Genomic DNA, 23,577 nt, shown 5'->3' on the forward strand with positions numbered 1-23,577 from the left:
GAGATTGTGCACTTTCAGCCCATATCCATTATATAACTATAGCTTAAATACGTTTTGGTAAATATCTGAAAAAAATAAAATTGTGCTTGTGTCCAAATATATATGGACCTAACTGTAGATTCCCCAGACGTCCCCTAGCTGACCATTCATGGGGGAAGAATCAGTCTGCTCAGTTGAAATGTCCTAGTTGATTTTATTTTCTAGTCAGATAAGCTGCAATTTAATATCTCTTGATAGTTTTCCTCTCAGCATCTTGCCTGTTGTGCACGTTTCTCTTATTTAAATATTAAAAACTATAATGTTAGGAAAGACCTTTCCAATGTTGTAATTAGGAATGCCCTGGAAGAAAGGTTGTAATGTGCACTGTGCTCTGTTCTGCTGACTGTCACCTGTAGCACTAATTTGCACACAGTTTCTGGTCCCTGTGCCTTGTGTGGAATAAAACAGCTGATCTTGTAGGCAGAATACTTCATATCAAACCATGCAGAGCAAAGTGCAGGAACCAGAGGCTGGAGGGAAGAGTAGGGTCACCATTGACAACCCTGGTTTCACACCAGAATGTCTAGCAAAGATGATCATAGAAACTTTATCATAAGTAAATAGTGATATTGCCTTTTTAAAAAAGTTATTGCTGGGTCTTTCCTTGAAACCATGTACTTTCCCAAGCATCAACCACTAACAATATGTTTATGCTAAAAAATAACTACGGTAACCATTGAGTATTACGACTGCTCTGTACTGATTTATTGCTGCTTGCATTATATAGTGGACTGAATTAGAGGCCCATTTTTTTTCTGAAAAGTGGTAAATATTTCTTATGAAGTACAAGTAGCAGTATACAAGATAAAGGAACATTGCGTAGAATATGACTTAATTACACAGACTTGTTCTTGGTTCTGATGGATTAAGCAAGATGCACTTTCATCTCTTACATCCTATTTCTCCACATGACATAACAAAATCTTGTACTTGCTGCTGCAATCTGTCAGTATTCTGGTAAACAGGAGGTTATGTAATATACATCATGTGACCCACTTATGGATCTAACTTTTCATCTTGGCACCAAGAAGCAACAACAATGTGCTTTCTCTAAAATGTCATAAAGATCATTTATAAAAAATACTGGTAATTTTTTATACATTGGTTAAAACACACAAGAAATACTGGCCTAAAGTGTTACTAAACTCAAAAACAAAAATCTATTATATTGTAACTTACCAATTCTTCAATGTGGTTGCTGCTTTAGTTTTCTTTTTTCTTTATTTTCACCTAGTGAGATGGCCAGTCAGTCTGTTATTTTCTGATTTCTTTTAGTTAGAGGGTTGAGTTGAACTATTTAACCACTTCAAGTCCTGACACTTTCACCCCCTTGCAGTCCAGGCCAATTTTCAGCTTTCAGCGCTGTCACAATTTGAGTGACAATTACTCAGTCATGTAACAGTTTACTCATATGACATTTTTATTATTTTTTGAGACAGATAGAGCTTTCTTTTGGTGGCATTTAATCACCACTGTTTTTTTTTTTTTTAAATGCAGAACACTGGTATAGGGTATGGCAATGGTCAGGACATTGGTGTGGGGTATGGTGGTGATCAGGATGCTGGTATGACATATGGGGTGGTCAGAATGCTGGTATGGGATATGGCTCGGATCAGGACGCTGATATGGGTGATTGGAACACTAGTATGGGGTATGGCGGTGATTAGGATGCTGGTATAGCATATGTGGTGATCAGAACGCTGGTATAGAGTATGGCAGTGATCAAGCCGCTGGTATTGTGTATGGCGGAGATCAAGACGCTGGTTTGGCATATGGTGGTGATCAGAGTAATGGTATAATGGTGATCATGATGCTGGTATGGGGCATTGCAGTGATCAGGACGCTGGTATGGTGTATGGCAGTGTTTTGTGAGCACTGGGACAGGTGACGGGCTGGCTGCATTTTTGTTTAATTAAGAATACATTAGGGCAGTGATCAGGGACACCGAGGCAGGCTGGCACAGCAGTCTGTCAATGTACAAGCAGCCTGACAGGCACAGTGAGAGCAGAGAGAACCAACACTTTCGGTTTCTATTGTTTACTATGCGATTGCTGTGATTGGACACAGCAATCACTTGGTAAAATACCATGTGATCACCTGGACACAGCGGCAATATGATCCGCTGTGTCCAGGTGAAACTAGGATCACCGTGCTATGGGGTGTGCACTCTGTAAGCAGTGACATCGGCACCGCGTCCCGTGCTTCATTTACAGGCAATGGGTGGACTCGAAGTGGTTAAACTGGAACTATACTGTATGTGAGCGCCTCAAAACTGCAAATGCTGTTTAATTCATTTTTATTATTCAAAGCAAGCTCAAGCATCCATCCATGTCCAAGTTTTTTTTTTTGTTTTTTTGTTTTTTTCTGAAAAATCGCTCTCCCTCCGCATTTTTAGCAGTGGCCATCTTGAATAGGGGCAGTTGATTCATGTAGCATTTACTTCCTGGAATCCATCTGCCCTTACCTTAGGTGTGCAGGCAGGGGATTGTGTTGAGAATGCCACTCCAGATGAGAGATAAAAATGCCCATGAAGACTCCTGACATGTATTATATCATTTTGGCCTAGACCAGAAACCAGGAAGCAGCTGAAAAAATTAAAAAAAAAAAAGTTTAAAACAAGTAAATATAATTGATTAAATACTGATCATTTTAAGCAGCCCTGACAGTGGTGCTGTGAGGGGGCTGTGAGAACTCAAGCAGAGGAGAGGGTGCTGTGACAGCTCACGCAGAGGTGAGGGTGCTGTGACAGCTCACGCAGAGGTGAGGGTGCTGTGACAGCTCACGCAGAGGAGAGGGTGCTGTGACAGCTCACGCAGAGGAGAGGGTGCTGTGACAGCTCACGCAGAGGAGAGGGGGCTGTGACAGCTCACGCAGAGGAGAGGGGGCTGTGACAGCTCACGCAGAGGAGAGGGGGCTGTGACAGCTCACACAGAGGAGAGGGGGCTGTGACAGCTCACACAGAGGAGAGGGGGCTGTGACAGCTCACACAGAGGAGAGGGGGCTGTGAGAACTGACGCAGAGGAGAGGGGGCTGTGACAGCTCACGCAGAGGAGAGGGGGCAGTGACAACTGACGCAGAGGAGAGGGGGCAGTGACAGCTCACGCAGAGGAGAGGGGGCTGTGAGAACTGACGCAGAGGAGAGGGGGCAGTGACAGTTCACGCAGAGGAGAGGGTGCTGTGACAGCTCACGCAGAGGAGAGGGGGCTGTGACAGCTCACGCAGAGGAGACGGTGCTGTGACGGCTCACGCAGAGGAGAGGGGGCTGTGAGAACTGACGCAGAGGAGAGGGGGCAGTGACAGTTCACGCAGAGGAGAGGGGGCTGTGACAGCTCACGCAGAGGAGAGGGGGCTGTGACAGCTCACGCAGAGGAGAGGGGGCTGTGACAGCTCACGCAGAGGAGACGGTGCTGTGACAGCTCACGCAGAGGAGAGGGGGCTGTGACGGCTCACGCAGAGGAGACGGTGCTGTGACGGCTCACGCAGAGGAGACGGTGCTGTGACGGCTCACGCAGAGGAGAGGGGGCTGTGACAGCTCACGCAGAGGAGAGGGGGCTGTGACAGCTCACACAGAGGAGAGGGCGATGTGACAGCTCACACAGAGCAGAGTGGGCTATAGCAATGTACACAGAGGAGAGGGGTATGTTACAGCTCACACAGAGGAGAGGGGGCTGTGACAGCTCACGCAGAGGAAAGGAGGCTGTGACGGCTCACGCAGAGGAGAGGGGGCTGTGACGGCTCACGCAGAGGAGAGGGGGCTGTGACGGCTCACGCAGAGGAGAGGGGGCTATAGCAATGTACACAGAGGAGAGGGGTATGTTACAGCTCACACAGAGGAGAGGAGGCTGTGAGAACTGACGCAGAGGAGAGGGGGCAGTGACTGCTCACGCAGAGGAGAGGGGGCTGTGAGAACTGACGCAGAGGAGAGGGGGCTGTGAGAACTGACGCAGAGGAGAGGGGGCTGTGACAGCTCACGCAGAGGAGAGGGGGCTGTGACTGCTCACGCAGAGGAGAGGGGGCTGTGACTGCTCACGCAGAGGAGAGGGGGCTGTGACTGCTCACGCAGAGGAGAGGGGGCTGTGACTGCTCACGCAGAGGAGAGGGGGCTGTGACTGCTCACGCAGAGGTGACCGCTCAGGCAATTGCATATAAAGGAGAAATAAGTAGTGACTGCACACACAGAGGAGAGGGGGATGGGGCAGTGCACACAGAAGATAAGGTGTGGTTGATTCAACCAGTATCCACACATACCTAAATTTTTTTGTGGTATACCGTGCATTTCCTTAATCACACACATTTATAGTTATGCAAATATATGTGGACCGTTTTAAAACTATTTTAATAGCTGTTTATCTCTGCAGCATGTTTAAAGCTGAATGCCAAGCAAAATACACATTTGAAATACACTGTACTGTACGTGAACTGCTTTACCTTTCAAAGACTTTGCAGTCCTGTTCAGCTAGTTCTGTACTGCACATCCATGTCCTGAGCCTCCCTGTAAATTCACAGCTGTTAATCAAAATAACCTGTTCCAGGACATCCCCAAGCCTGTGATTAGACAATGACTTTAATTTAGTCATACCTTTTGGTTTCCTCCTCTGTAGGCTGCATTGTGCAACATAGTAGAGCCTTGATTGATTCAGTGTGCTGGCTGCCCCCAGCCTAAAACACATTTAATGCTTTTCAATGTTAAAATGATGGCTTTTTTTAATCTGCCTAGAGATCATCTTTAATCTACTGCAGTTATATATAAACTGTGTTAGTAATGAATTCACTGGATAAGGGGGTATAGTGTATCTTATTTATTTAAAAAAAGGAAGCCAAAAAAAATGCTGTCCTTAAAAAAGGTCACATTTAAGTCTGTAATCTGCACTAGAAGACTGTGTGCTAGAATCCGATTGTTGTTGGCAGTACAGATTCTTTCATTTTTTACATATTTTATAAAATATTCCCAATGTTCTTTAAATTAAAACACTTTTATTATAGTTTTTTTAAAGTTGCTTATTGTAAATAAGGCTAGGTTCACACCTGTGCTTTTTCTTAATGTGTTTTTGATGCATTTTGCATTGCATTTTCAAATGCGGCTAAGTTAGTTTTTGATGTTTTTTAATGCATTTTTCTGCCTCAAGCGCTTTTTTGGTTTTGGCCAATGGCAAGCTATAAAAGGTTGTTTGCATATGACAATAGAGCAAGAATGTTTGCATGCAGAAATGTCATTTTAATAAGCATACATTAGCATATGGATTAAAGTCCAAAGAAAGTCGTGTTTGCTTTCTTTCTGTGCGCTCGAGTGTCCCAAACGTCTGTGTCCCAATCCTTGTACACCTCACAAGCAATGTCCTGCTATACCCTCTCACGCTTAGTGCTGCCCTTGCAGTCAGTTGTGGATAGATCATAGAGGAAAGGTTTGTATTAGCTGTTCTGTGTAAACCATTCTGTGGCCTTCTCATGTCCTTGTTATGTGCAGCCTGTAGAGCAGATGTTGAGAGGAAGAGGTATCTTCTGGTCATGCTACAAAACATATCAATAACACATGTACAAATGTTTTTGGTGTTCTATTGAAGTGGACTCAAAGTTGCACCATTCTGCACATAAAGAATGCCTGAACCTCTTCCAAAATTACACTGCAGGAATGCGCATAGGTGTGAACAGCCCCACAGAACAGAATGAGTAATGGCTTGTTGTGTTTTTGTGCTTCAGAAAATACAGCACAAGTTGCACAGGTGTGAATGGAGCCTAAGTTAACATAATGATGATTAGATATAGCAGACTATAGGAAAAGGAGGCTGCATCCTGGTAACCTGCTTTGAATTCATGTATTGCTATATATGGACCACGGTTTGGAACTCTGTTAAAGCAGCCCATAGAATAATCTATTTTCTTTCCTTCCACCACGGGTAGAAGGAAAGAAAATTGCTTGATTCCCCTATCAACACTGACTGTGCCTCCTGCAGCGCTATTGTGTTCTGCCGGGAGGAGGTCACGTGAAGACTTCCTGGCTAAAGCCGTCGGCAGTAATCTTATGTAAAAAATCCAACAGGCTAGTTCCACCCAAGTACAATCAGCCTGCTCATAGATGGATTGAATTTCCTGCTGAACTGGCCAAATTTCAATCCATGTATGTCCAGCTTTAGAGCTAGGGCTCTTTTATACCAGTTCAGTTGAGCTGCACTGATTTGCTCAGATCAATGTAGCCTCAACACCAGGGTGCACAAAAAGCAATTGTGCTAAATGTAAACGTACTTTGTTCATGCCACAGCGCTGCTTTGAGGTAGGTTGCAGTATGGTACGTAGAAATGCAGACACCCTGCATATTTCCATAATGCACCACAACTCACCTAAATTTACTGCTGGTAACATTTCAAATAAAGTTTAAAAAAAGGTAAATTGCACCTTGTGTTACAATGTTACCACCCCCACTGCCCATTCACAACAGACCCCAGCCACATGCTAGGATATATAACATCAAGCTGCGACGCTAGGACATATAGTATCAAGTTGCAACGTGCTGCAAGTAAAAAAAAAAAAGAGGTCATTAAAACTACCCATACAACGTGTGTTAATGCATTGCAACTCAGTGCAAGTGAAAAGAATGCATAGCACAGTGTTTTACTCACAGGAGTGCATGCAATAAAGTGTGAATGAGCCCTTAATCCCTGAGACACCAACATGATAAAAAGGTAAACTGGGTTTATCGAGACAGGGTGGCACAGACCGCTATAAAAACCTCACACAGGGGCATTTCCCAACTGACTACTAACGTAAAGAAATACCCGGACATTGATGGTCAGTGGGAGGAAGTGTGCAGCGTTCCTCCCACACATAAATGTCACTCTTTTCACTAATATTTATAAAGAACTTTAGCATATATAGTGTATGGATGTCTACTCCCATATATTGAACACTAGAACAGTTACTTTAAAAATTCCACTGCTGCGTGTAGAGTGATAATTGTAAATAGTACGCTCCTATTCACAGAGGAGTCCACTATCATCTCAGTGTGTAATTCAAAGTACGGCCTCTTATACACTGTGGTTTGGACAGACTGTTTTCTAAAATTGTGAGAAATGCATGTTATACAATTACTGATCTACATATGGGGGTGGTTATACTATATGTGTATTTAATATATTGCTGAAAATGATTGTAATTTTCGGGCGAGGGTTTCATAAATGTTCCACCCTGGATGTCAAATACATGCAGTTAATGACTACTTGTTAGCAGCTTCCTCACGTTACTAATGAGTTTGTTCTTTCATGGATGGTCTAGCTGAGTCTGTCAACTGAATCATGATGGTAATATCATCTTTTTTCTACATGTTTTCTATAAAAAAATCACAATTCATAAGAAGTTATGGAAAATTGTTATGTGGTTTTGTTATTCCTTCATCGTTTGCCACAATTATTTTTGTCTATTTCAGAAACCTACCTACTGGCCTGCCTGGTAGATTTCTTCACTAACTGCGACAGATACACAAGGTAAGGGCTTATTTTCACACTACATGTGCTCACGTATTGTAGCACTGTTGTGTACTATTGCTATAGTAATATCTAGTGATAATATGCCTTTCAAGACACAAGGATCCATTCACAAATCTCTAACATAAGGAAAGGGCTCTCTAATTTAGACCAGTGACTGTAGTGTCCAAATCTCATTGGACACAGCTGCAAATAACTGTCGCTTAAATAAAAAGAGAAAAAAAAGAATTCTTATCCTAGTGTTTCAGTTTTGTGAAATGAACATAAAGAATTAAACAGATATGCAGAGAAGATGTCCTCCCTGTTATTTCCCCTGTGCTGCAGGTATACAGAGTGCAAACATAATGTGTTCAATGGTTTGGGTCAATGATGTCCACTCTGAAAAGTGCAGTACAGTTATTTCTTAAATTGATATTAAACCCACAGTTTTAAGCACTTTCAGCAGCTGATTTATTTATAAATGTATGTATGCAGCATCTTCATCTTTTAATTCTTGACTATGTTCCAGTTTAACCAGTTCATCTCTTTGGACATACTTCATTTGCCCGAGAGGGTAACCGTGAATCGCAGTAGCAGTCATCAGCTTGTGCAGGTTTTCTTCAGCCGAGTGGGCGGTGTGGTGCCCCATGGTTCTTGTGCACTCCTGTTGTTATCAGGAGCATGGGACTACAGTCACCAGCTGCAGGACGGAGAGAAGTGTGAGGGCGGGGCATATACATGCCTCAATCTTACATGTAAAGTGAGAAATCAGAAGCGACAGCAGTGCTGAGGTCATTCTACATACTCCACGTCTGACTCCCGGGGCTGGTCTTGAGCGGCGTCCACTCGTTCACCTTCAGTTAAGACAGTGGAATATCTTCAGGACGCTGCTCCCTTCATTTCCTTTTTCTGGCGGGGTGATTTTCCAGAGTGGCCTTATTTCAAAAATTATTTACAATCTACAATGATTTCGGAACTTTCTGTTTCAAATCCACCATTTCCTGGCCAGTACAGCCAGGGGACACATCTAACCAAGTCGATCTGTGCACTCTATTTAGACCTCTAATGTCTCCATGAAGATTAGTTGTCACCTGACCAATGCTATTATATGGAGGTTTATTAACCCTTTGTGATAGTAATCAAGTGAAAACAAATACATAAATAAAAGTATAAAAAAGTTTTAAAAACAGTTATAACGTATTTTTCTAAAAATGCCGTAACGCCCCTTGCCTCACACACATGTGCAAATGCACGCCCAGGGTGCTTATGCATATGTAAACCGCAGTCACACCACGCGTGTGACATATTGCCTCAAATGTCAGAGTGAAAGCAATAATTCTAGCAAAAGAGCTCACAGTTATCTCTAACTGATGTGCTGTAAAGACTTTTAAAGCATTACCTATGGAGATTTTTGTACTGTAGTTTTTTGTGTATGCCCGGCATGTTTGTATCTATTTACTTAACGCAACTTCATCTTTTATATATTACCAAAAAAATGGGTATTCGTTATATTTTTTCCTGAAAATTTGCATTCAGTAAACAGTTACACAAATATCATGTGACTTAAAAACTATTGTAGGTATCATCTTCTTATTCCACAGGGCCTCTGCTTTCACAAATTATATAATGTTTTGAGGGTTTAAGTAATTTTATTGAGAAAAATGTAAGATTTTTACACATGTGCAAAAAATGAAAAAATGTGCTCTAGAGAACTGGTTAAGCTGCTGTCATTATCAAAGCCCCAGGTTTCCTGTTTCAGGGTGGCTACTTTCTCTTGCAGCTTTCTATTGAGCCACCCTTTCATGCAGGGACTACAGCAGGAGTATTGAATTAAAATTCATGGAGGTCGGAGCCATAAAATTTTCTTCCAGCCGAAATCTGAATCACCTGTTTGTGCTATGATTTAGATCATTCATGATTTAGCCCCTGCTGTGAAATCACAATCTCATTTGTACATCAGTGTCCTCAGTCCCCCTGACAGTGATGTCCTCTGCCCCTGTTCAGATCTCCCCCCTACTGTAGTGTCCCCTGCCCCACATTCACATACCTTCCACAGTAATATCCTCTGTCCCCATTGTACACCCCCCCCCTTCAGTGAACTCCTTTACCCCCTTCACATCACAGCTCTGCTCCCCATTCACATTACAGCCCTCCCCTCAGCTGTACCCCCAATTCATATTATAGCCCCCCCCCTCCAGCTCTGCCCTCAATTCACATTGCAGCCCCCAGCTCTGCCCCTCATTCACGTTCCAACCTCCCTCTGCTCTGCCCCCCATTCAAATTGCAGCCCCCCTCAGCTCTGCCCCCCATTCACATTGCAGCCCCCCTCAGCTCTGCCCCCATTCACATTGCAACCCCCCTTCAGCCCTGCCTCCCCCTTTACATTGCTATCCCCTCAACTTTGCTCCCCCTATTATTCATATTCCAGCCCGCCTCAGCTCTGCCCCTCATTCACATTCTAACCCCCTCAGCTCTGCCCCACATTCACATTCCAGCTCCCCTCAGCTCTGCCCCTCATTCACATTCCAGCCCCCCTCAGCTCTGCCCCTCATTCACATTCCAGCCCCCCTCAGCTCTGCCCCACATTCACATTCCAGCCCCCCTCAGCTCTGCTCCCACCATTCACATTGCAGCCCCCTCAGCTAAGCCCCTCATTCACATTCCAACCCCCCTCAGCTCTGGTCCCTATTCACATTGCAGCCCCCCTCAGCTGTGCTTCCCCCCTCAGCTGTGCTTCCCCCCTCAGCTGTGCTTCCCCTTAATCACATTGCAGCCCCCCTCAGCTATGCCCCTCATTCACATTCCAACCCCCCAGCTCTGCCCCCCATTATTCATATTGCAGCCCCCTAAGCTCTGCCCTCTATTGACATTGCAGCCCCCCTACGTTCTGCCTCCATTCACATTGCAGCCCCTCTAAACCCTGCCCCAATTCACATTGCAGCCCCTCTAAACTCTGCCCCCATTCACATTGCAGCCCCTCTAAATTCTGCCCCCATTCACATTGCAGCCCCCCTAAACTCTGCCCCCATTCAAACTACAGCCCCCCTAAGCTCTGCCTCCATTCACATTGCAGCCCCCCTCAGCTCTGCCCCCCATTCACATTGCAGCTCCCCTCATCTCTGCTCCCCCCATTCACATTGAAGCCCCCCTCAGCTCTGCTCACCTCATTCACATTGCAGCCCCCCCTATCTCATTGCAGCCCCCTCAGCTCTGTCCTCCATTCACATTGAAGCCCCCCTCAGCTCTGCTCCTCCCATTCACATTGCAACCCCCCCCCCTCAGCTCTGCCCCCCCCTATCTCATTGCAGCCCCCTCAGCTCTGTCCTCCATTCACATTGAAGCCCCCCTCAGCTCTGCTCCTCCCATTCACATTGCAGCCCCCCTAAGCTCTGCCCCCCATTCACATTACACTCCCTTCCTCCGTGCTTCTCTTTCCCCCCTCAGCTAAGCCCCTCATTCACATTCCAACCCCCCTCAGCTCTGCCCCCCATTCACATTGCAGCTCACATTGCAGCTACCGCTTGTAAACTCCTCCCCCATTCACACTACAGCCCCCCCTAAGCTCTGCCCCCATTCACATTGCAGCTCCCCTCATTTCTGCTCCCCCCATTTACATTGCAACCCCCCCTCAGCTCTGCCCCCACTCTTTCTCATTGCAGCCCCCTTCAGTGCAGCCCCTCATAGCTCTGCAGCCCCCCTTCCCAATCACATTACAGACCCCCACAGCTCAGTCCTCCCACCCACATTGTAGCCCCCTCAGCTCTGCCCCATCACTCTCCTACCTTACTCGGGTACACAGAGCGGAGGCTGGACAGCTCTAGGCAGTGGGGGACACAGCTGCTTTTGATGGCGGGCGGGAGTGGGAGCTGCCGGAGTTACTGTTTCAAGTGTCCCAGCTGGTGATTGGTTGCTAGGACAGCCCTACATCCTAACAACCAATCACCTGCTGGGACACTTGAATAGTTAACTCTGGTGGGACCCGCCCTCCATCCAAAGCTCCTTTGTCTCCCACTCTCTGTCTAGAGTTGTCCTGCAGCTGCCTCCTGCTCTCCGCTCTGCTGTGATAATGACAGCGGCGGCTGAGGGGAAGAACCAGTTCCTAAATGGCGGAACTAAGTAGGTCCAGATGGGACAGTAGCCTGGTCTGCATCCATCCCATGATCTACCATTTAGTGACACCAGAACTAGAGCTTTGTCTCCCTATACTGTTAGAATTAGCAGATAAACTAATGAAAAAAGGTTTTGGCTTTAGGGACTCTTTAAGGTTAAAATGAACCCTGGGATTTGGTTTACATACAAAAAACTCAGATGTAAAAGTTTATATAGGTTTTCCTTGTTATTATTCATGTGAGGTTCATGGTTTTGCAAACCGAATATGAATTTGACCCTCTGGTGGTTTAACTTGATTTACAGGTGTATTATATATTTTGATTTAACCACTTGCCATCCAAGGCAATTTTGATAATATTCACATACATTTTAAAATCAAATTTTGTTTGCTAGAAAATTACTTGGAACCGCCAAACATTATACATTCCTGAAAGCAAAGGCTCTGGAGAATAAAATGGTGGTTGTTGCAGTTGTTTTTAATTTTTTTTTTTTAACGTGTGACCATTATCAGAGGACTAGAAGCTCCTCCTGCCACAGTTTCCCAGCAGACAGGCTGGGAAAGAACTAGGTCATGTGACAGTTGTATGTCACATAGGAAAAACGTACTTAAATCTTCTTTTTTATATTAAAATAATTACAGTGCCATCATCCACATACAGGAAAAGAAAGGGTAATGTAAAATAGTGTGTGTTTTACTATCATTTTAAGGATACCATAAATGTACAATATTTGTACAATCTCCTTTAAATTTACTCAAAATGTAGTACACAGACCTTCCCAAATTATCCAGTCAATTTTTAACCAATTAAGCAGGCACTTGTACTATATTGTTGTTGTTACATTTAAAGCAGATTCTACAGTCAGATTGTAACCTATATGGTAAACTTTGGCATGTAAAGCCCGAGGGGAAACAAATTGCGAATTGCTGCTCTAGGAAGATTTTATATTTGGGATGAATGGAGTGGTTGGAGTGTAGAAATGGCAGCTAATTTTTTTTAACCAGTGTTTCCCTAGTGCATGTAAGAATGTATTAGCTATGGGGCACTGGGTTGCTATACCAATTATCAGTCTGAAGGTTTGACATCCCTGGATTGGTTAGTATATAATGTCAACCTAACCTTTTAACTATTCGTATATTGAATATTTCCTGTTTTTGTACTGCAGCTGTGAAAAGGGGTTTAAAGATGGAGATCTGTTCATGTCATTCCGGAGCATGTTCCAGGATGTCAGAGATGCCGTTGACTGGGTTCATTACAAGGTAATACTGTACTGGCTTGCCTGTGTTGGAAAAAAAAACTGAAAAAATGATTGTTCTGTCTTCTGGAGGTCACAGGATAGCCTCACCATATTCTCTTCGTTAAAAGACTTTAATGTGTATCCATTAAACTGAGCTGGTAGAGGCATAGAATTGTAAAGCCTTTCCCATTTACAGCACCATGACCTCAATCCCAGGAAAATTGCTCTAAAGCAACAAATCTGTTCAAATGTGCATAGATTCAGATAAAATTACTGGATCTAGTTGTGCGTCATTGTCTTTAAATTACTTTGTGCCCTCTGCGGTAATCATGATAACCTTTCTGTTATCTTGAAAAGCATTTCAAGCTGAACTCCAGTCTTATCTTCACTCTTACATAATTGTACAGTCTCTTTTCCTGTACTGACTTATTCTGATCTTACTGCACACTGTGAGCTTCTCACAGTGTGTGTTAGAAGTTGAAGCAAATCAGACAGAGCTTGCACTAATTCCTGGCTGGAGGTTGTCCAGCATCCTCTAGTACTTTCCCCGCAACGTTACTGTCCCTTTCCTGCCTCTTTAATTCACTGGATTTCAGTTCTTCCTTTCATTTATTTTTTTTAACAAGTAGAGGATTTTAGTTCTTTTAATCACGAACATTTAGTATCAGCAGCCTTCCTAGGAATGCCCACACTTTCATCCATCAAGGCATTATGGGATTTGAATAACTCAACTCCACCCAAGACCTAACTCACTGCTAGCATAAGGGCCGCGCACTCTTAAAAAGAACTAAAGCAAGGTATTACTTAGAGAAACACAGAGATCCAGTGATCATATGACCGAGTCTCTAATTAGGTAGATAATGAATTTGGGAAGTTTTTATTTAAAATTGTCATTAGAATGACAAGGAAAATAGGAACACGGGATGGCAAAGGAAAAGTAGCTTCAGTTTAAGACTTTTTTTAAATTAAAGCAAAATTAGAGCAATTGTTATGGTTCTCTTGGAATGTTGGAATTCAGAAGTGACTGCACTCCACTATTTCTCTGCTCAATCTTAAATGCAGTGGGGTCTATGTAAGCAATTCTGAAGCCAAGGGAGCAGTAACCACAATTGAAAAGCACATCACTTTGCTTTATAAATAGGCTTTTTTTTTTATCAAGCAGAGATATTGGAGCCATACATCATAAATTGACCCCTAATTGTTACTGTTTAATAACTCAGAAACCACTTTTATTGAACTGTGGTCATACAGAATCGGTTTTCATCTAGAATCCAGTTGAATGTAAAGCAGATTTAGCTATGTTTTTACAGTCTATCTATAACTCAGGAACAGAATTTTTGTTTTTGTAACATTTTGCACTGAATGTCTGGCTGGCAGGACACTTAATTCCTGTCTTTCTTTTTTCAGGGATCACTTAAGGAGAAGACTGTGGAGAATTTGCCGAAGTATGTTGTGAAAGATGTAAGTATGTTTTTCTGGGCCCTGAAATCAATTTGGCCCAAATAAATGCCATATTGATGTGCTCAGGAGACAAATTCATTTGTGTTTTTCCTTTCTTTTTATTATTGAAAAAAGGCTGCACAGTTGGATTTTATTAGTGGTTTATTTTCCTATATTTATTAAGTTAGATAAACATATACCCACCCCTACAATTGGACAAAAGGTTAAGTAAATATAATAAATAAACTGCATAGAAACTCATGAAGGCAGCAGTACCTATCAGTGTCACATTTTATAGTCACGTACCTGTCCTTCAGATTGATATACTCAAACATGACCCCTAAGTGATCTACGGGCTGCTTTCTCATGAAGCTATGTAAATGGCTCCTTTTCATTTTCTTGCTCACTTTCTTTCCCTCACTCTTAGTTGAAACTTGCTACATTTGTCAAGTTATGGGATAGTGTCACAGTACTGTTTTTATTAACTCTTTTCAGGAAAGCAGAGTGATTTTTAAGGTTGAGTAACAGATGGCTGCCAAAACTGGATGAACGAATTCATTTAGCCATTACTGTTTTCCGTTAAACCCAAGTCAGGCAACTAATAAATTATCCATTGCAGTGTGCTGTGCCTGATCTAGGGGAACAGAAAACAATTGACTTTCTTGTTCTCTGCTCCTCCCCACAGCTAGATCTGTCCCCACACTCCCACAATCTAGGGTCCTGACATCATCAAGACCAAAGCAAGGGTCTATAGCCTTGCATTGGACATGATGACCCCAAGGAACAGTCTTTACTCAGAGCATGGGGGGCGCACTATCTGTCGGGTGAGTGGAGGGTCAAGTAAGTAAAATTGTTTCTCCCCTCCACTAGACAAAGCAAGCTAAAAACCCTTGCAGTGCAGGTGCAGCCCCACTGCAGAGGATTAATTAAAATTTTCCCAGAGTTGGGCTTTTAACTCTTAAAACATGAAAATTAGCCTCAGGAATTGAAAATGGTGTCACAAATTTTATGCCAAAGCAACTACAAAAGGGGTTCTTAGCAGGAGCTTCATTAACATCTGGCAGAAATACCTCAGTGCAGAGATTTTGAAATAAAATAGAAGAAAAGGGGAATATGCATGGTGAGACCTCTTCTGTACCCTTTACATTTCACACCTTTGTTTATAACCTTAGAAAATTGCAGATCCAAATCTAAAATTAACCCCATAGAAAATTACAAGGCAAATCCAAACCTGAACTACAACAGGGATTCAACTATTTTCTGAACATTTTTACTTAAACTGACATCTGATTGGTTGATGTGAGTTTTTTACTTTGCATATTCTTACTGACTGGTTGTTGTGGGTTATTGCGCTTGGCATATTGTCAATTATTTTTGTATTGCTTTACTGAACAAGACTGATTGTTTTTATTGTGGAGCTTTTTACATCTCTAACTTCCCTTGCAGCCCAAACTTCCTCTCCTGCTGAGTCGTATGAATGAAGTGGGGAAGGTTTTTCTGGTTACCAACAGCGACTATAAATATACTCATGTAAGTGCTACTTAAATATTCACATCACTGTATGTTGCCAGGGTGCTAGAGAGCGTGCACAACATCCTAATTTTCTTTAACCCCTTCTTTTCTAACAGTGGTCAATCTAGGCCCTGACCAGGTGTGCATCCACACTTTAGGGTGTAGACTGGAGGTTTTAACACCTGCAGTCATAATGTAGGGGGCTAGGAGCTGACCTTTTCAGCATCATTTATCATTGATTACCTAACAATAATGTTTTGCTTAAAGATTGCCTTATCAGAAATCTTAAGGATGAGTTAATAGGCCTCGTACACACAGGAGTACTAAAGCGTATACCTTTGCAAAGGACCACACTTGCCCACATGGGATGCACAGATGTTCTGTGCCTCCCTATGTATGCAGTCCAATTCATGTCAGTTTGGACTTGGAAGCTGCATAGACACTGCTTCCAATTTGACATCTGTGTGGGTGCAGGTGCTTGTCCAGGAACTCAGATTATCTGCGTTCATAGGCTTGCACCTGCTTCCACATAAATTTCAAATTGGGAGTATCAGCTGTGTCCCTGCAGCTGCTGCATCCCAATTGACATGAAAGGGACTGTCTGCACTGGGATGCACAGAACACCTGAGCATCCTGTACTGGCAAAACAACCCTTTGCACAGGTGTACACTTTAGTACTATATACTATACCTGAATGTACCGACATTCACTGCAAAGCTAGGTACAGCCTATTAAGGTCCCATTTACACCAGTGCATTGTGAAAGCACATGGAACACACTTAATATCTGTTAGTGTTCTGCAGTGGCATTTATTGTGAATGCCAGCTAACCACACCTCCAAAATACATGTGCACTATAGCACCAAAACAAATGTGCATTGCCATAAATCCTGCCACATTTTAGCATGCATTGTTGTGCATTTCAGCCCATTCATTATGAACAGGGTGCCTAACAAACTGCAAAGCAATGTACGACAATGTGTGCATTACAGCACACAGCATTGTGTTGTGAAAGGGCCCTAAGAGCCATTTCAGGCTGAGGAGAGAATGACTACAACATCCTTATTTAAAATTAGTGACCAGGAACATGCGTGCTGTGAAGTTACTTTCCCCATATGCATAATACCTTTAAAGAAACGTGTTATGCAACAGGACATGGATGCTGCTATTGCTGAGCTATATTCCTGAAAATGTTATATGCCTGGCTGTCAAACTGACTATTTTGTATCAGTTCATTGGATGAATGACTGTACAGAAGACAACGATTTTACTAATCCACCTATTTTAGAGTTCAGTAAGTGAAAATACAAACGTTAGTGAGACAGCTTAACTACCAGTTAATTAGCATTTTAAGGAGGAAGTCATCCCTGGCAACTCTGGGATTTCTCTTATGGCAGGTTTACTTTAAACTTAAACCTGGGATAGCAAAGAAAAAAAAATGTTTAGACAACCATCTTTGCTAGTTGAAAATGTTATAAACTTTGCTGACAGTACCCTAATATATCTTTAAAATGGTGCAGCACAGTCTCCCTGTAACGTCTTTTCTGCCGGTGTGGGGAAAGATTGACGCTGATGGGTCACATTTAAAGCAGTGTATAAGGTGCACAGTATTGCTGTATATAACAGAGCTGCAGAGAGAGCGGTTACGGAGTTTCCATACTACACAGAAGCAAGCCAGGTGCTAAGACAGCTCATTTTACACAACCTCATTTTACTGCACAAAAATGCCCAGTCTTCAGTTTCAATACAGTAGGTTTTTATAAATTCAGCATTTACTTTTCATACATGCTAGTAAATTTTAATTAGTGCTTTTTTCTGTCCACGTGTGACTTCAGTGTAGTGGTCAGACACCTTGTGACCAGGGTTAGCTAGAGCAGATGTATGTTCTTGCAAGAGTTGTACATAGAAGGAAAACCCATCTGAGTTACTGGATTTAGCAAGGTGTTTGTGTGTAAGTGTATCTTAACACAAAAACATAAATGTAATATACTGCAACTTACCAGTCCTTACATGTGGTGACTGTATTAGTTTTATTTTTTAAAGCTTCTTTTCTTTATTTTCACCTGGTGATCTGGCCCATAACACACTTCCTATGTCGGTGGCAATGCCTACTTGATGTATGGAGAAGCAGCATTGTCACCATCCTGATTTGGATTACAGAACACCTCCCCCTATCCTGATTTCCTTAACATAGGAGGAGGTGTTCTAAACTCCACAGACTTAATTTGGAGGGCTGATAACACCGTTTAGGATTTAGGTGTAGCAGAGGTAGGACATGCTCACCAGCTCACTGACGGTAGAAACAACAGGTTCCTAATTTTACATATACAATATATAACCAATCGCTTATGATGGTAGCTAAACCCAAAAGCAAATGTAATTTGTTGTAGCTACCAGTCCCTCTGTGTGGTAGCTGTGTTAGTTCTCTTTTTTCAGGATTTTCCCCTTTTCTGCCTTGGTGATCCTCCTAGTAAAAGACTTCCCATATTTGGTTGACAATGCTCACTATCTTTGGTGGTTGTTACCTTCCTTATTTGGATTACATAACACATCCTTGTCTCTTAACTGCCGAAACACTGGGGGAGGTGTTCTATAGTTCACTGTCTGAATTTGAAGGCTGGATAGCACTGTTTAGATTTTCATTAAAGCAGCCCTAAAACCAAATAAAAAATGTAATATATTTAAGCTTACCAATCATTCGATACGGTGGCCACATTGATTTTCTCTTTGTAGGCTTTTTTCCCTGTTTTCACCTGGTGATATGGCAAGTAATACACCTCCTGTATTAGAGTGCCCCAACTCTGGATGAAGGAGCACAGAGGGCAGATTTGGACAGCAGCATTGTCATTCTGGGAGCAGGGGAGTGTTCGATGTTTCAGCAGATTTATATGCACTAGCAACCTGAAGCCAAACTCCAGCTGTCACTTTATAAGCCCTTACAGCAAACATTTTTGTACCTTTTGGGATAAAGGTTTTACATAAGTAAAAGCTGATTATTGTAAGCACCTCTGTCAATGGTAAATGGTTTGTTTCCTCCCTGTAACTAATACAATCTACAAGATAGTTTGTTCTTTTGCAAAACAACATACTTACAGTCCAGATCTCCAGAAAGCCTACAAAGATATCAAATGCAGCCATCACATCTAAGCTGCAATATAATAAATGTTTACTTTTTTGGTTTAATGCTGCTTTAAAACAAAGGCAGGAAATTACAAGCTCACTAGATTTCTATTGTGATGTAGTTATTTTTTTGCCCTTGAACAGATATAACAAAACACTTTCAGCTGTAGATTTATCATACCAAAAAGTAAATGGGTTGTTTGGATTACATAAACTTTTCAAGGTTATTTTTTTGGTTTGTTTTTGCCAGTTGAAAACAGCACATACCCACCTATGTCTACATTGAAATTTATTTGCACTTTTCATTTATCTTCCAGAAAATAATGACTTACCTGTTTGACTTTTCTCATGGACCAAAGGTACAGTATTGCCATGAATTTGGACATTTTCTTTAATGTAGAGCAGATATCCCCTAGTGACATCTTCTAGAGCAGTGGTTCTCAACCTGTGGGTCGCGACCCCTTTGGGGGTCGAACGACCCTTTCACAGGGGTCCCCTAAGACCATCAAAAAACACATATTTCCGATGTGTAAAGAGCAGCTACTGTGTAGAAAGCAGCTGCTGTGTTGAAAGCAGCTACTCTGTTAAAAGCAGCTACTGTGTTGAAAGCAGCAGTATTGGAGGTAAAACGACACTCATGAATTATAATTACTGGGTAAATAATTTTATGGTGGGGGGTCACCACAGCATGAGGAACTGTATTAAAGGGTCATGGCATTAGGAAGGTTGAGAACCACTGTTCTAGAGAGTCATGCTTATGTGTTAAATCCTTTCGTGGCTAAGGGTAAAACAAATCTTAACGGCTAAGCACAATTTTGCAACGTTGACATGTGTTAGCAAAACCGTACATATCATCACAGGTACTTTGTGCATCCAGGTGGATTATACCTTGTTTTTTCAGGACAAATTTGGCTTTCATTTTGTGGTAAATGGTAATGAATATCTCCTGATTTTTTTTCCAAAGGAAAACTTGCTCAAAATAGTAAAAATAAAACCCAATTGTTTTAAAAATGTAGCTATATATTTCTTACTGCTACCATAACCTGCCACCAAAGAACAACCCAAAATAATTTCTCCTGCTCCTGACGATCGCAGCGATACCACATATGTGTATGTTAGTAGTTGTTTGTACCCAGGAACAGTAGTATGCAATTTGCTTTTTTTTTTTTTTTTTTACCCTGCCACTAATTGACACTAACTGATACTAATTAAAAAATTAAAAAAAACCCTGACCTTTGACCCTGACCTTGACCCAAACACTAACCTTGGCACAGACCTAGATCAAACCTTGATCTAGGTATTTTTGTTTATTTTTTTATTATTATTTTTATTTATTTTTTACACACGTTTGCGTTTGTTTTTTTCTCTCTGAAAGGACAGAGATACAATGTATCTCTCTCCTCTATTCAGAGAGAGAAAACAAGGGGGACGGGCCTCACAGTGACTGATCCCAGCAACCAGGTGACCCGGAATCGGACTCTCAGTAACACCCCAGTGTTTGTGCTGGGGTGTGTGGCGCTCTCCCAGAAGAAAGACAGGTACGCAAATTAGCCCCACGGAAAAAAGCCCAGTTCTGTGAGGCCACTTATTTGCGTGTAGTCGGCATCAAGGGGTTAAACAAGATTCCTCAAAATGTATTTCTAGCACAAACTTTTTTTTTGTGTGGATGAAATAGCCTGTACAGCCAACTCAAACAGATGCATAAAACGTACTTGTTAGGAGGCAAATTAAATATAATGTTTATTGTACAGAGCGTTCTGATCAAGGAAGTTGCCCCAGGCAACACTCATAGAGTTCCCACAAGGACGTTCCGGTCTCATTGCTCTTCAGTAAAGCTGATCTTGTGCAAACCATGGGCTCAGCTTTACTGAGCTCCCTGTCCAGCCACTGTGCCTGTCATAGAGGCAGGTGCAGAGATTGAGGGTCCTCAATGATGCTGAGCATAATTAAATTGCAGCCTCAGCAATACTGAGCACAACACAGTGCTGTCAGCCGGGAGGAGACTTTTACTCCATGACACTAAGCCTGCACTTTTGGCAGGCTTGATACCACTGAGCTGACTGCCTGTTTGGGACCCATGGTGGCCATTTTTGCAGTGGAAGGGAGGAGATTTGAAGAAGGGCCTTCTCTTGCAACAATCGCTATGATTCTGGTTATGGTGATAGATCCATGTTATTTTGACTCAACTTCATGTCTCTGGTTTTATGACTTGTTAGTCAGAAAAGACCTGTAACAAATCCAACAAACCAGCCAAAACAAATATAAGAAGCATCAGTACTACAAGATACACTTCCAGGTGTATCCAACCCTTGATTGCACAGAAGTATCTTTGCAACATTTTGCTGTTCAGTAGCACTTTTAAGTTTGATTTTTTTTTCTTTTTCAGCCTGGGACCCCACATCGGCTTTGGCAGTCTTATTTTGACTTAATATTGGTGGATGCAAGGAAACCACTGTTTTTTGGGGAAGGAACTGTGCTCAGACAAGTGGATACTGTGAGTAACGTTTCTGTTGCTTGTATTGAGTAGAACACTAGGGCTAACTATAAAAAATATAGTGAAATATTGTTACCTAAGCTGAAGAAGTATATGAACGACCTGGGAGGAGGGATGGAGGGGAGAAGAGAATCTCTTCAGGCCCATGTTGTACTCATTCAAAAGGAGGGAAAAGACCCTTCCCAGTGTTCTAGCTATAGACCAATTTCATTATTGAACACCGATACTAAGTTGTACGCAAAGGTTCTAGCAAATAGGCTGAAAGATCTAATGCCTGAATGGATTCACGGAGATCAGGTGGGCTTTGTCCCAGGGAGAGAGGGTAGAGACAACGGGTTGAGAACACTGATGCTCATTCAGAAAAGTAGAAAAGGGAAGGCCCCGACGGTACTATTGTCGATTGATGCCGAAAAGGCGTTCGATAGAGTGGACTGGGGCTTCATGATGGACAACTTAGAAGTGTTGGGGATTGGAGAGAGAATGCGTGAGTGGATAGGTAAATTATATAGGGAGCCCACCGCAATTATCACGGTAAATGGGGAGAGGTCGGAATCCATTGGAATGTCCAATGGAACAAGACAGGGCTGCCCACTGTCCCCCTTGCTGTTTGTTCTGTCATTGGAACCCCTGTTGTCTACGATAAGGAATAGTGGAGCGGTAAAGGGAATCCAGATAGAAAATACAGAGCATAAAGTAGCGGCCTTTGCGGACGACTTATAGTTTCTGGAAGATAATAGTTAACTCAATAGAAATAATAACTGGAAATGACATAGGGTTAGACCCAACGATATGTCTCCTACATAGTGTTGGGATCACAGTAAATAAATATAAAGAATCAGGCGTATGGTACTATTTAAATGCTGCAAAGGGGTTGATACCCAAGTTCTGGCAAAAATCAGAGGTGCCGAAGGAGGAAGACTGGATCAACAGAGTAAATCAGATAAGTAGAATGGAAAAATCAGGAAGATAGGATGGAAATATACTATACAAGATGGGAAAAATGGGAAAAATCAGGACTGAAAGAGAAGTATAGAAAACTATAAATTAAGAAACTATTGGGCCTCGAGAGAGTATAGAACGTGCAAAGGGGAGGGAGGGGGAAGGGGGGTGGGAAAGGGTTGGGAGGGGAGGGAAAGAAAAGATTTATTAGAAGGGGCAAGGTAGAAATGTATGGAATATTTATATGTATTGTTATCTCTTCTTATGGAATTGTTTTGTAAAAAATGAAAAACTAATAAATATTTAAATTAAAAAAAAAAAAAGAACACTAGGGCTAAACTATCTGAACAGTATTTAGTGATGTGAGCAAATGTATACATGAAACCTGCAGTGTCCCATATGTGATCATTATTTGTGAGGATTAACTTCAATCATACGATTCTGTTGACAATTGCATGTAGCTGCAGTTGTCCTTGTAAATTGCAGCATAATGCATGATTGGGTGTGGACAATCACTGGGTCATTAAAGGAGTTGATAACTCATTAGCATGGTGCTGCTACTTCATTGTGGAATGCATTAAGGTAAAACAAATCTTCTCCCATTAGAACTACAGTGCTCAGCATAAATTAGTAAACCCCTTTTAAAGAGTAAGATGTTAATCAATATCTCAATAAACACAAGAACAATAGAACAATATCCAAAATTTACACAAACATTTGTTTAGCACATTACATGAAAGTAAGGTTAATAATATATGTATCAAACTGGCGCCAAGGAAATAAGTGAAAAATTAAGTGAAAAATTAAATGCTGCTGTTCAAGGATTGACTAAACATCAAAAAATAATAATAAAAATAATACAGCACAAATAATACAAATAATCAAAACTGTGAAAAATGATATGTGAAAGTCCAAAGAAAAAGTCCCAAATTAAAGTCCAATGTCCCAAAAAATGTGAACAAATTATTATTTACTCAAACTTTATAAATTTTCCAGCTTGCTCACATCTTCTGTGAAAAGCATTTTGTAGATCCACACTCACCAAATGCTGTGAATTCCCAAACTGGTATGGCTTTAAAATGCAAAAAAGGCAAGCCTGCAGTTGGGATGTGGTGTCCTCAGAGATGATATAACTCTTTATGCGATTTCACACTGACTCTCCTTCCCAGATTTTCCTCATATAGGGAAAAACATAAAAGAAAAAGATGCCAGTGATATATTGTTATATACCGAT

At 42.1% G+C, this 23,577-nt stretch overlaps 1 protein-coding gene across 4 annotated transcripts in view; it reads left to right on the forward strand.

The window, feature by feature from the left end:
- NT5C2 (5'-nucleotidase, cytosolic II) overlaps positions 1-23,577 on the forward strand; it is a 158,503-nt gene that overhangs the window by 108,237 nt on the left and 26,689 nt on the right. For all 4 annotated transcript variants that reach the window (XM_089690241.1, XM_089690240.1, XM_089690239.1 and 1 more), the window contains exons 7-12: positions 7,457-7,514; positions 12,768-12,861; positions 14,247-14,300; positions 15,726-15,809; positions 19,228-19,269; positions 21,297-21,404. In XM_089690241.1, coding sequence (XP_089546367.1) covers positions 7,457-7,514; positions 12,768-12,861; positions 14,247-14,300; positions 15,726-15,809; positions 19,228-19,269; positions 21,297-21,404 — 440 coding nt within the window. The remainder of the gene's footprint in view (positions 1-7,456; positions 7,515-12,767; positions 12,862-14,246; positions 14,301-15,725; positions 15,810-19,227; positions 19,270-21,296; positions 21,405-23,577) is intronic.

The sequence above is a fragment of the Staurois parvus genome, unplaced genomic scaffold, assembly GCF_062004578.1.
Source record: "Staurois parvus isolate SC_StPar_1 unplaced genomic scaffold, SC_StPar_1.0 ptg000525l, whole genome shotgun sequence".
In the NCBI taxonomy this organism is placed as follows: Eukaryota; Metazoa; Chordata; class Amphibia; order Anura; family Ranidae; genus Staurois; species Staurois parvus.